The following is a 15,370-nucleotide window of genomic DNA, read 5'->3' on the forward strand; positions in this document are numbered from 1 at the left end:
GGCGGAAGGGGCTTGAGCACCCGCCCCTTTCCTGATGGGTGCCCAAAGTGCCCTTTTGTTGAGGCAATTTTTTTTTAAATTTTTAATTATTTTTTTTTAAATGTGTGTGTGCGTGTGGAGTCCAGTCTGTGCCCCTCAACAATAATATTTAACTATTAATCACATTTTTGCTAAATAGAAGGATCTGGCTTGCATCAGTCACATGATCACCATTAACCAATGATCGCCCTTGACGGCAGAACGCGCTGGTTACGAGCCAGGAACGAGCTCACAAAGTGCACGCGCATTTTTTGCGGTCCGGAGCTGTAGGAGAAACACAAATTAACTCAGAGACACAGACTGATGCGACAAAACCAGTAAGTAGGTGTACAGCGCACACTGTAGTCTAAAGCACACAGGAGTATTAGCTTATCACGTACACGTTTTTAAGCTGTCTTGTGGCAACTGACGAACTGAAACAAATGAGCGTGCTGTGTGTGCAACAGCGCGACAAACATTACCTGTCCTTTTATTAACTGCACAAGTAGTGCTGGTCATAGCTGCTGGCTGACTGGGTAAGGCTGTCATGGGTCTGTAGCTCTGTCACCGTTTTAGGGAACATATTTAGTTTTAAAGTAAGTTACAGGGCTTTTCCTGCCTTTCTGGAGGGCTTATATTTCACTTAAAACGATCTAATATGCATGTCCACATAATTATGGATTATTATAATTATAATATTTAAAAAAACACGCTGTATTTTAAAGAACATACATTAAGAAACAGATTATATTAGATTTATATTTTAAATATGACAAAATGCTGATTTTACAGCAGCAAAATTATTGAATCTCTACCGTTTAAAAATGTAATAAGCTTTCTCCCTGCACAGAGTGGATAGTGAAACAAATGGAATCATCATAAATACATTATTTCATATTTATTACTTTTTTCCCCTCATTGCTTTATTATTGTAGCTCTAGTAATAAATAATAAGGGAAGGATTCTGGATCAGCACCATGATGCAAACTTGTGCCCACAGTATATACAGTATTCTGAAGAAGGTCTAAAATGTCACTGTGTGTGCGTGCATGTGTGTGTTTTATGTATATGGATTTTTGAATTATTACTCATGATATAACATTGTCCAGACATGGCTGGTAAGGACATGAGGAGGAAACAGTAGCAGCTGTGTGAGGCTACTGAAGGCAGTGGATCCCTCAGCAGCTGGATTACAAAGAGCACAGGTAACATTAACACATGTACCAGTTGTTGGAGAGGTATTCCAGTATAAATATAATAATAAGCACAACTGAAATGTTTTGCTTCTATAACATTTTTCTGTCATCATTTTATTATAGATTAAGTGTAAGAGTTGTTAAGTGTGGATAATTAAATAATTGTTTATTGCAATAGCAAGTTGTGCCGTGTTCTCAGATGGACAGCAAGTGGAGAGTGATAGATGAGATGAGGGGATGGAAGGAGGGAGAGAGGCAAAGAGTGATTCACAGGCAGAGCCTTGTTTATTTCTCACAGTTTGTTGTTGCCTTATGGTTCCAAGTGCTGTCACCAATCTTTGCATTTTGTTATTATCTCATGACACTTGTTTAATCAGCTACCATCTCTCCTATGGACTTTTTAATGTCTACAGTCTCAGATCAGCACAGCCCTGCCCTCCAGCACTATCAGCAGCAGGAGCAGCAGCAACCCCTCAACAGCAACATTGTACCCATCAGGTAAAACATAGGCTACGTTTGCTTTGCCTCACAACAGTGATATAGTATGATGCGATGCTATATTAGATTCTTGATGAATGTGTGTTGTTGTTATTCAGCCTGGTTCAATGTGCCCTTTTTTAGCTTTGAGCACCCGCCCCTATAAACGTCTCTGCACGGCCCTGGATAAATGCACTGAGAGATGAGCACCAGGTGGGTTGTAGAGCACAGCACTGTGTACGATTATTGGATATGAACATCTGTGTGGCCACTGTGATCACTGTGAATTATTTAACTGTTAATAAGAAGCGTTTAAGTGGATTGTTGAAGCTGGGAGTGTTAAAACAGTGACATAATAGCACTGAGCACTGGCTAGGGTAGCTCTGGAGCTTCTCTGCTACAGTAATGTGCTGTTCTGTACATAATCTGTTCTTATCCAGACATTAATAGACACTAAAAGACAAACAAACCTTCATCCATTATTTACAGCACCACACAGAGTTGAGGAGTGTAGCTGAGCTTGTTACAATCCACTAAACTATCAAGCAATTAAAGAAGCATTATTCAGTGTAGGCATTAAAATCCTTCTGCCACTACACACACCTGGACAAGAAACACATGTTGATGTGTTAATGTTAATGTCCTCCTCTCTCAGCCTAAGTAAAAGTGAAACAGAATTTACAACCCAAAAAGTTCATGACAATTATCAATTTGAATATGGCTGCTGCTGCTGGCCTTTGACAAATAATGGCTACGTTCACACTGCAGGTCTTAATGCTCAATTCCGATTTTTTTGATCAAATCCGATTTTTTTGTCTGCTTGTTCACACTACAAATAAAATGCGACAGCAAACGCGCTCCAGTGTGAAGGCTCAAAGTGGCCCGCATGCGCAAAAGAAGACGTCACACACAACGCGATCTGTTTAAACCCAGACCAAACAGTATTGTTTGACTGATGGCCCTTAATATAAAGACTTCGGACTTTACGTTTCCCAATTTTAGCTTTAAGTTATTTTGTTATTTACATAATAATGTAAATAACCTAAAAATTATCCTTATTGCTGTTTTAGAGGAGCGGTGCTTCAAAGGGTAGTTGCAGATTTCTGTCAGAATCTGCAGATTATACAGTACAAATAAAATGTTCACATTTCTCCAACGTTGTCTTCCCAACAGTTTCATCGGATGGTAGGAAATCGTTCGCGATGTCCTATCGGGCGCCTCTCCGGCGCTGATAATTGGCGTCTGTCTTGTGTCAGTGACGTAAAAGACGGATTTAATGCGACTTGACCGTTCACACAGCAGTCGCTTTCTAAAACATCGGATATGTATCGGATTCAGGACCACATATGAAAGTGACCCAGATCGGATTTGAAAATATCGGATTTGTGCCGTTCACACTGCCATACCATGATCGGATATGGTATGGCATAGGGTCAAAAAAATCGGATTTGATGCGCTTTCGCCTGCAGTGTGAACGTAGCCTAATGTCCATTTGACTTGCTCTCATCTGGATCTTGAGCTGTTCTGTAAATGTTAAAGCTTGATGAAGAAACATCAACTATGACAATAAAGTACGTCAGCTTTTTGTCTAGAAACTACATGGCAGCAGACCAGTGCCTCACAGAGCTAAAATTAGCTTATTAACTCTGATGTTGGCTAATGTTGTTTAACCTACTTGGAGAGCAGATACACATAACAGACGCTTTGAGTCATATTAATGTTCCCCACACTGAGCAGAGTAGAGTTCTTTGCACACATCTGCAGCTGTCATTTGTAAAAGCACATGGTGTCTGGCTTTCTTCAGGGTGCACCATGCTGGTCTTTTTCATTATGATCAATGTTCATGTTGGTGAGAGATGCACTTACTGACATTCAAACGTCTATGTGTCTGTGGTCTGTTTCCTTGTTGTTAAGGATCAGCGTCACCCTGCCAGGTTCCACCATCATACACAATTATTTCATTTGCATATATTATAATACTGTGAAAAGTTATGTGAGTGGACAGTGTGACCTTACAAAATCCTTCTCACTATCCTATCAAAGTTCACAATTAGTGAATTTGACTAATTTATATCTGAACAATGGTTAAACTCAGCTCTGCAGAAGAGGACAATTGATCTCACACATGATGTATAAAGTTAAAGGATTTTATTGGCCTGAAAAAGTCACATAGGCGTTCAACTAATTATATGACAACAAATTTAAAGCATTTTGCTTCAGCAGTGACATAGGCCCTCATCACACAGCCAAAATGTTTGCATCGTATCCACAGATGACTTGCGTGCTGATCACAGTCGAGGTGGCGGGCTACTTGTTTTCCCTGATCTTCAGCTCACGATGCATCTGGCCCCAAGCACATGGGTAACAAAAGCACACTTTACAGCAGTCATCAGTGAACGAGCCCTGCAGGATGGAGAAGAAGAAGCAGATAGACAGAGGATGAAGCAGCAGGAGTTACTGTTGTTACCCCCTCAGCCATAAAAGTTTAGTGGGGTGTTGTCATCCCCTCATCCGGCAGCTGTGTCCCTGTGTAGAGCTGGGTAACCAAATATCTGAGAGTTTGTCAAAACAAGCAGCCGCAGCTTTTTTTCCCATGATGAGGGCAAGAGATTTCAGATTTGAAGAACTTTACACTTCCTCTTTCTCAAGTCAAGCTACTCCTTTATAACTTCTACATATTGCAAAATACCACAAGATTTATCCAGGTCACTTTTATGATGGCACTGCATGATATGGTTACTTATAAACAAATAATGAGGACACAGAGACATCTGGGAGCTTTTCAAGAGGTGAGGGCGAGTGAGACGGATCTGCACAAAGCACAATTTGTGTGCATTTTATATGAATCTCATTAAATCTACATTTAGATTTTACGTCAGTTCATTTTACAACCACATCACAAAGACACACATTCAACTCTATTCTCCTAGCAGAAACCTCCAGGGCTTAAAAATGAAGCCAGTGCAGAAGTTATAAAAGTGCACTTCCTCTAGTGACCACATCTGTTTTGCACAAAGAGGATACTGTGTAGTTTGCAACAGTATCCTCCATCTCTAACCCAGTCTTACTTCGATGTTGTGGCGCTCTCTGATGGACCCACGGAGTAAGCAGGACACCACACCACAAATGTCCAGGAGTGGCACTGCACAGCACCATCCATGTTTATTGGCTGCATCACACTGCATGCAGGGGAAACAGCAAAGGCCACAGCAGCCTTTGGGGAGAAACAGGTACAGAGTTATTTTATAGACAGACAGACAGACAGACAGACAGACAGACACCTCAGCACATGAATCATCACATCTCACAACGTATTGCGACATTTCCACTCCAATTACGAAAACTTGTTTTTCTGGTGAAAAATGTAAAATAATGAAAAACTCCATAATGCTACTAAATGATCATTGCTATCATGTAGTCTCAGATAATCATTTATTCTTGATTTTTTACTGACTTTAAACACTCGGTTAGCTTATTGCAAACAAAGTCTGAGGAGATCGCTCACTGCTGTTTGTAGGGTTTCCTGGGTTTACTTACAGCTCTCCATATCAGAGCAGCAATCACAGAGGTCGGTGCTCCATTGGCCAGAGTTTTCAACGGTCCTGACGACTGTCACCACCTGGGTGGGCTGCTTGTGGACAGCCGTGCCTGTAGGAACCACCATGCTGAAGAAAACACAGACACAGACTGAAATGCTGTAGTGGTTATCTGGTTAGAGAAATTCAACACGAAAAAGGTAAAAGACTGGTTTTGATCCATGTTATAAGTATAACAGGATGATTCCTGGTTCATATAAATCACAACAAATACCTTGGACCAGCTGTACAAATGCCAAAAGAGCTGACACTGTTTTTATGCACAGATTTATTGTCTCGGACTTCCTCAGAAAAATGTTACCATGTATTACATTCAAGATTTTACAAAGATTTCTGATTGTCTTAAGCTGCTCATCAGTGTAAAATGTTTTTCTTACCTTCTTCTGTCTTCTCTGGTTCTCTGAGCTTTCAATATAAGAGAAAAAGTTAGGAAACACCAGCATTTAAGCACAGACCAATAACAGGAAGGGGAGGTGCCGAGAGTACGCACACATCTAAGTTGTACTGGATTGCCAGATGTTTTTCATTTGCTCATGAGCCGCGGAGGGCTGAGCCTGATGGGAAGTCCACACCAATTACTGCTATGACGAATGGTTAGGAATTCACTGAGCCCCTGCTTCAGTGCTGTGAAATTAAAACACACTGCTTAACCAATGAGCAGCAACAAGACTTATTCTATAAATCACCAGAGGATGTTGCGTAAAAAGAGGTGACTGTGCCAAAGTCTGGGGTTAAAAGTGGGACTGTGTTTTTTGTCGTTGTTTGTTTTTGCACAACACCGGAACGACTGCAGGTGTGTGTAAGCTGTGGTACTTCAGCATCTAGCTTGCGCTACTGAAGAAGACCGAGCATAAAGGGAGTAACGTTTTTTAAGTGTCAGGTCATTTTAAATGCAGCGTTTCTATCAGCTTAACAAACAGAGAGAGGAAGAATAGAAGGTAGATTTAAAGGTAAGGAGTGCTCATATACTCGCAGAGGATGTTGCATAACAAGCGATGACTGTACCAAAGTCTGTGTTTTTTGTGTGTGTGTTTTTTTGGGGGGGGGGGGGGGGGGGGGTCAATAAAGCACAAGGTTCACTTAGCTTTGCACACAAAATAGAAACTTCCTCCAAAGGGATACTTTTTACTTTCTTACTCTGAGTACATTTCAGAGCTACTTTTTTACTTTTACTTGAGTAAAGAAATTGAATCAGTCGTTCAACTTTTACTGGAGTATTTTTTTTAACAGTAGTATTTGTACTTAAGTGCAGAAGTCTGTACTTTAGCCAAACACTTAAACATTTGGTCACCAGCAGGTCTAAGAGTACTTACACTGACATTTGAAAGCCAATTGGACTGGTACCTATATATTGCTTTTCTACTCTGAGCACTTAGAGTGTTTCTTTACTACATACACACATCCACACACTGCTTTTTACTATTCCATAGCACCTTGTCCCACATTCACACTCACACTCTGATGGACACATCTAGGGCAACCTGAGGTTTAGTAATGATACTTCAACATGTAATACAACTGCCAATAATAATAATCATAATAATAGTAACATGTAGATTGGGGAAGAACAAACCCTGCATATTAATGCATTCCTATGGACTGAATACTACACCATTAACCAAAAAATGTAAATGTCCAAGAGATGAAGTAGTATTTTATAAACTGGTCACTAACTCAGGGTTTTCTCTTGACATCTCAGGAGTCCAATTCTTCGGGAAAGGAAACAAGATGACTTAGCTCAAATGTATTTTTATCCATATTTTTACCACAATTTATTTCACTTATTTACTGTTATGGCTGGAGGGATGTCTGTTTTTTTAAATGGAGCTGCTGGATATTTACACGAAGATGAGGAAATTTGTGTTTGGTTGATTATAACAATGATTCCTGGCAATAAATGTTGCTGTTATAAATATTGCTGTTAGTTCCCCTTAAATAGTGTCACATTTGTAAGGAAATTTATTGAAGATGATTAAAGTCTGAAGAAACAAGACAGTTGTTGGCAGTTTAATTAAATTAACAAGATGCCATTTTTAGCTGCTAACGAGCTAGCTTGGGTCTTTAGTTGATTTCACAGGCAGTGTCGTGCTGTCAAAGCTGGTTCTTTATGTTTTTGGCCCAGACAATAAAGTACATAAATAGTGTATGTCTTGCATGGGTTGGACGGGTACCACAATGAATTAGAAGGTGAGACCAAAACTCAATAAAACTAATAAAATCTCAGGTAGTTGCAATCTGTTGCACGGTGTAACCGTGTAAGAATAAACTCAGAATAGGTCACCATGTTGGATTTTTACTGACAGCTCCAGGAATGAGTACACACAGCGCACACATCTGGTGTAAAGCTAGTGAAACGTGAGGAACAAGTCATCACATTTGTAGATTTTATTTGTGGACTCCAAATGTAAGTGATTAAAGAAGAAGCTCAACACAACAGTTTCTATTCTCAGGTATGGAAGGACACGGCTGCTGATGTCTTGGCAGAAGATAACAGTATCTGAAGTATTGTCAGGGTTTGTTTGTTTTTTATGAGAGAAGACAACATAAACTCAAAGTACACGTTTCTTAAAATTTATTAGACAGTTAAATGTTAGAGTTACTAACAGCACCGTGTCTCTTACTTCATTTAGCAAACCTAAACGAACAAACCAACCACACCCAGGCAGTAAACAGTTCTATTATGCATCATAAAAACAGAATATTAATGTGATTGGTCGAAATAGTTGAGGGCTGGCCACAGTTTGCACTTGGTTTATCTTTCACCCTGTATGGCACAAACTTCTCTCTGTAATAAGAAGACCACTCTTCCCACTTCACCATGGCAACCGTCTCTTGTCCTCCAGTCAGGCCTTTATAGATCAAGAGAGATGTAAAAATGGGAGAGGGAGAAATCCCAAACACCAGAATTTATAGAATTGTTTTCGTCTAGTTTTGAGTGAATTAAAACTAACGTAAATCATATCATTAAAGGTTAACTGCGATGAAAGCACATGTGTCAGTGAAGACCTCTCTGTCTGCTGCTTCTACCATGGCATCATAAATGGTTCATTTATCAGAGAAGACCATTTTGTTTTTACTTCTCTTTAAACCGTCACCAAGACAATAATAAAAGGAGCAACACATTACTGCAGTAAAAATTATTATGGTCGCTTGTATCTGCTTACATACTTTAGAAGTGCCTTTTTTCATGTGAATTAAGGCAAGTGTTGCAGTGAGGTACTGGATGTGTATAAATAGTCCTGTGTAGGGATGGGAATTTAGAACCAATAGATCATTTCCTTGGAATTGTTAGTCTGCCTGCCTATCGATCCTCCTTATCAGTTCCACTTGGACTTGCTCTACAAAAAAAAAAAAAATTATATTCTGTTTTATTATTTATGTTTCTTTTTCTTTTGCATTTGAGTTTTGGAAAAGCGGATCTTAAGACACTGAGAAAAACAAAAAAAAGAGAACCCAAACCTCAAAAAGGGAACTATTCTGAACCTCTAAAAAAATGTTTGATTCCAAATGCCTAGCCTGTTTGAAATGTACTAACGTGTTCAGAATTGATAACAAAAAAAAGCCACAAAAATTTAAGGAATAATTATCAAAGAGGGTAAAAGCTCAATAAACTTGTCCATACTAATCTGGATGTTTCTAATACACAATATGATGAGAAACTGTCTGTAGCAGTATCTGCGTAACATGCACATGGACAACGTGAAAATGAGGAAGCAAGATATCTGCAATCTGCGTACATGTCATAACTTGCGAAATTTGTACTTGGAATCAGGCAGATGATGCTAACCAAGAAATCACATGCCAGTGGCCATGATTTAAACCCTGAAATACCTCCTAATATTTACTCAGAAATGGAGATGTTGATCACACACTAGTTGAGAAACTGTCAGTAACAGCAGTGAGAGCTGTAGCTCATAAAAGAAGAAACTATCTACACAGAGAAGAATCGCTTTCTTTATTTTGCCCTCTTATATGAAGAATCGACTTGTGTAAATCTACAACTCTCCTTCTTAGATCTTCACTGATTTCTATATTTCAAAGTATTGGTCAGTCCAATGATTGCTGCCAAACAAATGCTTTTTATGCAATCATCATGCACCCAACTCTTAGTTTTTAAAGTCATCAACGAGCCACATCAAGAAGGCCCTGAGTAAATGTGGTTATCCCAGCTGGACTTTTGTCAAAGCTCTCTGTGGCTTTTAAACCCCAAAACACACTGTGCCAAAAATTGGTCCACCCCAAGCATCGGGTCCCCCGACACAAACAGAGTAACATAGTGTACGCTGTTAAGTGCCAGGAGGATTGCCAGGATTTATACATCGGGGAAACCAAACAACCTCTGGCGAAGCGGATGGCACAACACAGAAGAGCTACCTCGTCAGGCCAGGACTCTGCAGTTTATTTACACCTACAGGCCAGTGGACACTCTTTCAAGGATGTACACATCTTGGACAGGGAGGAACGCTGGTTTAAGCGCGGAGTCAAGGAGGCCATTTACGTGAAAAGGGAAAGACCATCTCTGAATCGAGGAGGGGGCCTAAGGGTACATCTTTCGCCATCTTACAATGCTGTGATTGCAGCCATTCCCCAACTCTCTGTGAATGGTACTCATGGCCATTGATCAGTGGGCTTTGATCAGTGGGTTTTGATCAGTGGGTTTTGGTCAGTGGTTGTTGATCAATGGTCATGAGAATTTGCATAAATAAGATTAAGGAACTGACCTCACAGCCCATTGTTCCTTCAGTGGGCTGGTTTCAGTCATTATGCAAATGTTCTGTTTATAAGATTGGGGAAACCTGCAGTCAGCTGAGACTGAAGAAGTCACTTGGATGAGTGACGAAACGTTTCTCCCACAAAACGCTACGTCCAGATGAACAGAATCAACTTTTGGAGATTTACTTTCCTGGATGATTGAATGCATCGAAATGAATAGAACAGTTTGTAGTATGTTTAATTAAATAAGGTAGGCAGAAATAAGAGTGTTTACCTTTCAGTGTTTACCTTTACTAAGGCAGTCAAGGCTTCATTGTTGTGTACATGCGTGATCTGGGGCAGCTCTAAATGAAATAAAAATCTGGTCAAAAAATATAAATCTCAGATTTGTTGCATAGCCATAAGTTCTGTGATGTACAGGCATTAGGGGGCCATCTAGTGGCCGATAAATACTATTGCAGCGATTCTTCGCTACACATTTTCACCCAGGAAGCAAGAGTAAACAAAGATCAGCTATCGAATGTGACTACAACTGCAGCGTCAGTGTACTGCTCTGGCGTTTGCTTACATCAGTGTAGCAAGAAGAGAGGGCTCAGGCAACTGAAAGCAACGATATGCAGCAATGCTTGAGGCTTTCACATCAGAATAAGAAGAACCCAATCTGTATCACAAAAGATTTACTAGACAAAGAACTCAAATGTTTATGATTTTGGGTACTCTTGGTTTCATTGCTAGATATTTTTATTTATTTTGCATGACACACTTTTATTTTTATAACAAATTTTCTAAGGGAAAAATAATATAAGGTGATAAAGGGCTGTTACAGAAGCAGTAGATTTTCTTTCAAATGTTTTAGGTCAAATAAATCTAAATGAAGTAGTAATGCTGTAATACAGTAGCATTATATTATGCAATGTTATAATTAATTAAGCACAACAGAAAAACACAGTTTCAACCCGACAGGTTCCACAATTACAAACAATTACTTCATCTGCATATATTATGATACCGTCCTTGGCGGCTACTTGTTTTCCCTGATCTTCAGCTCACGATGCATCTGGCACCAAGCACACGGGTAACACAAGCACACTTTACAGCAGTCATCAATGAACGAGCCCTGCAGGATGGAGGAGAAGAAGCAGATAGACAGAGGATGAAGCAGCAGGAATTACTGTTGTTACCCCTCAGACATGAAAGTTTAGTGGGGTGTTGTCATCCCCTCATCCGGCAGCTGTGTCCCTGTGTAGAGCTGGGTAACCAAATATCTGAGAGTTTGTCAAAACAAGCAACCTCAGCTTTTTTTCCCATGATGAGGGCAAGAGATTTCAGATTTGAAGAACTTTACACTTCCTCTTTCTCAAGTCAAGCTATTCCTTTATAACTTCCACGGATTGCAAAATACCACAAGTTTTATCCAGGTCACTTTTATGACGGCACTGCATGATATGGTTACTTATAAACAAATAATGAGGACACAGAGACATCTGGGAGCTATTCGAGAGGTGAGGGCGAGTGAGACGGATCTGCACAAAGCACAATTTGTGTGCATTTTATATGAATCTCATAAAATTTACATTAAGATTTTACTTCAGTTCATTTTACAACCACATCACAAAGACACACATTCAACTCTATTCTCCTAGCAGAAACCTCCAGGGCTTAAAAATGAAGCCAGTGCAGAAGTTATAAAACTGCACTTCCTCTAGTGACCACATCTATCTTTTAAATGTAGTTTGTAACAGTATCCTCCATCTCTAACCCAGCCTTACATAGATGTTGTGGCGCTCTCTGATGGACCCACGGAGTAAGCAGGACACCACACCACAAACGTCCAGGAGTGGCATTGCACAGCACCATCCATGTTTATTGGCTGCATCACACTGCATGCAGGGGAAACAGCAAAGGCCACAGCAACCTTTGGGGAGAAAGAGGTACAGAGTTATTTTAAATAGATAGATAGATAGATAGATAGATAGATAGATAGATAGATAGATAGATAGATAGATAGATAGATAGATAGATAGATAGATAGATAGATAGATAGATAGATAGATAGATAGATAGATAGATAGATAGATAGATAGATAGATAATACTTTATTCATCCCGAGGGAAATCAGGTTAAGGCCGAGGGAAATTTGCCAGCGCCATCTTACCCTTCCACACATACATTACACAAACATCACGGGGAAGACGGGTCAGAGAAGTATAACAATGGAAAATGCACAACATGAGGAAAGATGAGGAGAAAAAAGAACTCCCCCCAGACTGAGCTCCAACAGGGAGATCAGTTTGAGAACAGAAAAAAAACACCTCAGCACATGAATCATCACATCTCACAACGTAGAAGACATAAGCTTCGAAGGCGTTTGGAGGGGGTGAGTGTAGGTCTGTGTCAGTGTACATGCGATGTGCGTGTGTGTGTGTGTGTGTTCCGTGTTCAACCGAGAGAAATATACATATAGATATAGATATAATACTCAGACTTTATTTATCCCCAAGGGGCAATTAAGATACTAACCTTACCGACCGTACATACAATACACAAACATCACAATGGGGACACAGGTCAGGGTAGGTAGCGGGCCAGTTGACCGCACGAGCAGCGACTCGGAACCGAACAATAGAAAATGCACAACACATTTCTTTCATTATTATTATGATTATTATGATTATGATTATTATTATTATTTATTGATAATTTAAAAAAAGATAGGGCACACTCTAAATCTGAATTCTTATGCTACTACAAAAGGAGTCATGAAGTGTTCAAAGATTAAGTTGAACATTTGAGACATTTCCACTCCAAATACGAAAACTTGGTTTTCTGGTGAAAAATGTAAAATAATGAAAAACTCCATAATGCTACTCCTCAGACTTTGTTTGCAATAAGCTAACAAAGTCTGAGGAGATCGCTCACTGCTGTTTGTAGGGTTTCCTGGGTTTACTTACAGGTCTCCATATCAGAGCAGCAATCACAGAGGTCGGTGCTCCATTGGCCAGAGTTTTCAACGGTCCTGATGACTGTCACCACCTGGGTGGGCTGCTTGTGGACAGCCGTGCCTGTAGGAACCACCATGCTGGAGGAAACACAGACACAGACTGAAATGCTGTAGTGGTTATCTGGTTAGAGAAATTCAACATGAAAAAGGTAAAAGACTGGTTTTGATCCATGTTATAAGTATAACAGGATGATTCCTGGTTCATATAAATCACAACAAATACCTTGGACCAGCTGTACAAATGCCAAAAGAGCTGACACTGTTTTTATGCACAGATTTATTGTCTCTGACTTCCTCAGAAAAATGTTACCATGTATGATTTTCATGATTTTACAAAGATTTCTGATTGTCTTAAGCTGTTCATCAGTGTAAAATGTTTTTCTTACCTTCTTCTGTCTTCTCTGGTTCTCTGAGCTTTCAAAATAAGAGAAAAAGTTAGGAAACACCAGCATTTAAGCACAGACCAAAAAGAGGAAGGGGAGGTGAGAGAATAACCCAAAAACATTGCCAGATGTTTTTGGGTTACTCATGATCTGCATACGGCTCAGCCTGATGGGAAGTCCACACCAATCACTGTAATGACTCACCGTAACTGCTATGATGTTCACTGAGCCCCTGCTTCACTGCTGTGAAAGGAAAACACACTGCTTAACCAATGAGCAGCAACAAGACTTATTCTATGAATCTATCAGTACTTCTGCTGTCAATCCAAACACATTTGACACCACTTTTACTTGAGTAAAGAAATTGAATCAGTCGTTCAACTTTTACTGGAGTATTTTTTTTAACAGTAGTATTTGTACTTAAGTGCAGAAGTCTGTGCTTTAGCCAAACACTTAAACATTTGGTCACCAGCAGGTCTAAGAGTACTTACACTGACATTTGAAAGCCAATTGGACTGGTACCTATATATTGCTTTTCTACTCTGAGCACTTACAGTGTTTCTTTACTACATACACACATCCACACACTGCTTTTTACTATTCCATAGCACCTTGTCCCACATTCACACTCACACTCTGATGGACACATCTAGGGCAACCTGAGGTTTAGTAATGATACTTCAACATGTAATACAACTGCCAATAATACTAATCATAATAATAGTAACATGTAGATTGGAGAAGAACAAACCCTGCATATTAATGCACTCCTATGGACTGAATACTACACCATTAACCAAAAAATGTAAATGTCCAAGAGATGAAGTAGTATTTTATAAACTGGTCACTAACTAACAGCGCACACATCTGGTGTAAAGCTAGTGAAACGTGAGGAACAAGTCATCACATTTGTAGATTTTATTTGTGGACTCCAAATGTAAGTGATTAAAGAAGAAGCTCAACACAACAGTTAGCTTCTATTCTCAGGTATGGAAGGACAAGGCTGCTGATGTATTGGCAGAAGATAACAGTATCTGAAGTATTGTCAGGGGGGTTTTTTTATGAGAGAAGACAACATAAACTCAAAGTACACGTTTCTCAAAATTTATTAGACAGTTAAAGGTTCAAGTAACTAACAGCACCGTGTCTCTTACTTCATTTAGCAAACCTAAACGAACAAACCAACCACACCCAGGCAGTAAACAGTTCTATTATGCATCATAAAAACAGAATATTAATGTGATTGGTCGAAATAGTTGAGGGCTGGCCGCGGTTTGCACTTGGTTTATCTTTCACCCTGTATGGCACAAACTTCTCTCTGTAATAAGAAGACCACTCTTCCCACTTCACCATGGCAACCGTCTCTTGTCCTCCGGTCAGGCCTGTAGAGATAGAGATAGAGGCAAAAAGGTAGAGGGAGAAATCCCAAACACCAGAATTTATAGAATTGTTTTCGTCTAGTTTTTTTTGAGCAAATCAGAACTAATCATATCATTAAAGGTTAACTGCAATGAAAGCACATGTGTCAGTGAAGACCTCTCTGTCTGCTGCTTCTACCATGGCAACATAAATGGTTCATTTATCAGAGAAGACCATTTCTTCTCCTTAAACCGTCACCAAAACAATAATAAAAGGAGCAACACATTACTGCAGTAAAAATGATTATGGTCGCTTGTATCTGCTTACATACTTTAGAAGTGCCTTTTTCCTTGTGAAGTAAGGCAGGTGTTGTAGTGAGGTACTGGATGTGTATAAATAGTCCTGTGTAGGGATGGGAATTGCACACCAGTAGATCATTTCCTTGGGATTGTTAGTCTGCCTGCCTATCGATCCTCCTTATCAGTTCCACTTGGATTTGCTCTACAGAAAACCAAAGAATGTTTCTCTTTCTTTTGAGTTACCTGGTTTGGGGAGTTGAGTGTTTACTGTCTGGGCAAAAGGTGTGGCCAAAGGCTGAGGACTTTGAAAACACAACGCCAGGTCAAC

General features: G+C 39.7%; 1 protein-coding gene and 1 long non-coding RNA gene across 2 annotated transcripts; both read right to left on the reverse strand.

Moving 5' to 3' along the window:
- Positions 1 to 3,824: 3,824 nt before the first annotated feature.
- Positions 3,825 to 5,906, reverse strand: LOC102081602 (cornifelin). The gene is made up of 5 exons (XR_002059572.2): positions 5,778 to 5,906; positions 5,665 to 5,692; positions 5,229 to 5,356; positions 4,760 to 4,905; positions 3,825 to 4,094 (listed from the first exon to the last, which is right to left on the reverse strand). It is a non-coding gene; the product is annotated as a cornifelin (long non-coding RNA).
- Positions 5,907 to 10,700: 4,794 nt separating this feature from the next.
- On the reverse strand, positions 10,701 to 13,532 carry LOC100710777 (cornifelin). The gene is made up of 4 exons (XM_025905588.1): positions 13,388 to 13,532; positions 12,952 to 13,079; positions 11,770 to 11,915; positions 10,701 to 11,117 (listed from the first exon to the last, which is right to left on the reverse strand). Exons 1-4 carry the CDS (start codon positions 13,504 to 13,506, stop codon positions 11,022 to 11,024), a joined length of 489 nt encoding a protein of 162 aa, XP_025761373.1. The 5' UTR covers positions 13,507 to 13,532; the 3' UTR covers positions 10,701 to 11,021.
- Positions 13,533 to 15,370: the final 1,838 nt, after the last annotated feature.

Source organism: Oreochromis niloticus, linkage group LG3 (genome assembly GCF_001858045.2).
Source record: "Oreochromis niloticus isolate F11D_XX linkage group LG3, O_niloticus_UMD_NMBU, whole genome shotgun sequence".
Lineage (NCBI taxonomy): Eukaryota > Metazoa > Chordata > Actinopteri > Cichliformes > Cichlidae > Oreochromis > Oreochromis niloticus.

Bases quoted from the DNA above. Each gene is read 5' to 3' on its own strand.
- LOC100710777 (XM_025905588.1), bottom strand. From the start codon at position 13,506: ATGTTTTTGGGTTATTCTCTCACCTCCCCTTCCTCTTTTTGGTCTGTG. The intron at 13,080-13,387 runs GTAAGAAAAACA...TGTTTCCTCCAG, and splicing joins ACCAGAGAAGACAGAAGAAG to CATGGTGGTTCCTACAGGCA. The intron at 11,118-11,769 runs GTAAGGCTGGGT...TCCATCCTGCAG, and splicing joins GAGAGCGCCACAACATCTAT to GGCTCGTTCATTGATGACTG.